We start from the raw sequence: 1,322 nt of genomic DNA on the forward strand, positions 1-1,322 counted from the left end.
AAGAAAGGCGGGACTTGGAGCCAAGAAAGTCAAGCAAAAAGTCTCATTTGTTCATTTTTTCTTAAGATTTTGTTTTTAAATAACTAAAATCATCTCGTAACATAAGCTCCTTGAGAATAGTAACTATTTCCTTTTGTTCTTTGCATCCCCAACACCTTGCATGTAGAAAATGTTTAATAAATGTTTATTGAATCAAAGAGATTAAAAAAGAACAACTGTCTATAATATCTTATTTTTTTTTCATATGTTGGCATTTATTATTTAAGTTCAAGAACAGGTTGTGAAAGGGGTGGGTGTGGGAGGGCCTAGAGGAGAGGGAGGGAAGAGACAGGGAGACCAGAGTCTCTCCTCTGTGTCTGCTCTAGACGGGGTTGATCCTGATTTCTGAGCCTTGGTCCAGGGCACACAACGAAGCACGCGATTAAGATGAGGTTGGAGGGTACAGGTTTAGGAAAACACGGCGTGGGTGGGGGTGGCCAGAATTACACATCCAACCAGAGGTGGGGGCTGGGATTCTCCTTGGATCAGCAGCACGGCTTCTTTTTAGGAATTGAAGCATAGTGATAAGTTCCATCCCACTTATTTCAGCTCTTATAAAATATTCTTGTAGTTAAAAGTCTGAGCTAGAGAATTCTTTCATCGCCTCTCTAACTTCTTGTACTTTGCTTCTAGTTTCTTTGAATATGCATCCAATTTGTAAGCTGCCTGCTCAAGAGCTGCTACTTGCTCCTCAATTAGAGTGATCTGATCCAGATAAGGCTGAAGTGCTGCATATTTCTGGTTTAAGTCCTTTAGGTTTCTACTTATGTTTACTGCAATATCTTTCATTTCTAGATACTTCAAGCTAGTCAGTTTGTTCATATTTTCCAGAAGTTTATAGTCTTCACTGGTAGCTGTGAGCTCGCCTGTCAGGTACGTGGCCATTTTGGAGAACATGTCCTGGCACAGCCCCGTGATGTCCGCCTCGGTGGGCTCCGTGGCCTCCTCCGCTGTCTCCACCACGGCATCGTCTAGGCCGGGGAAGGGAGGTAGGAGAAAGGATGGAGGGAAGGATGGGATGGCGAAGGAAGGGGGGAAGGGAGGGGGAGGGAGGGGAAGGGAGAGGGGCAAGAGTGGAAGGAAAGGGAGAAAAGGGGCTATAATATCTTATTTGTAAGAGATTCTTCCCAGTCTTGATTTTGTCCAAAATTAAGGTCTTCAAATGACTTCTCATATTCAAGCTCAATAATAAGAATTTGTCCCTGATTTTTTTTTTTGCAGGGAGGAAGGCAGGGCAATTGGGGTTAAGTGACTTACCCAAGGTCACACAGCTAGTAAGTGTG

General features: G+C 43.6%; 1 protein-coding gene across 1 annotated transcript; it reads right to left on the reverse strand.

The window, feature by feature from the left end:
• Positions 1-425: 425 nt before the first annotated feature.
• Positions 426-1,044, reverse strand: LOC118858220 (biogenesis of lysosome-related organelles complex 1 subunit 2). Its single transcript, XM_036768707.1, has one exon. It carries the CDS (start codon positions 934-936, stop codon positions 637-639), a length of 300 nt encoding a protein of 99 aa, XP_036624602.1. The 5' UTR covers positions 937-1,044; the 3' UTR covers positions 426-636.
• Between the last annotated feature and the right edge of the window lie 278 nt (positions 1,045-1,322).

The sequence above is a fragment of the Trichosurus vulpecula genome, chromosome 7 (genome assembly GCF_011100635.1).
Source record: "Trichosurus vulpecula isolate mTriVul1 chromosome 7, mTriVul1.pri, whole genome shotgun sequence".
Classification (NCBI taxonomy): Eukaryota; Metazoa; Chordata; class Mammalia; order Diprotodontia; family Phalangeridae; genus Trichosurus; species Trichosurus vulpecula.

Bases quoted from the DNA above. Each gene is read 5' to 3' on its own strand.
- LOC118858220 (XM_036768707.1), bottom strand. From the start codon at position 936: ATGTTCTCCAAAATGGCCACGTACCTGACAGGCGAGCTCACAGCTACC.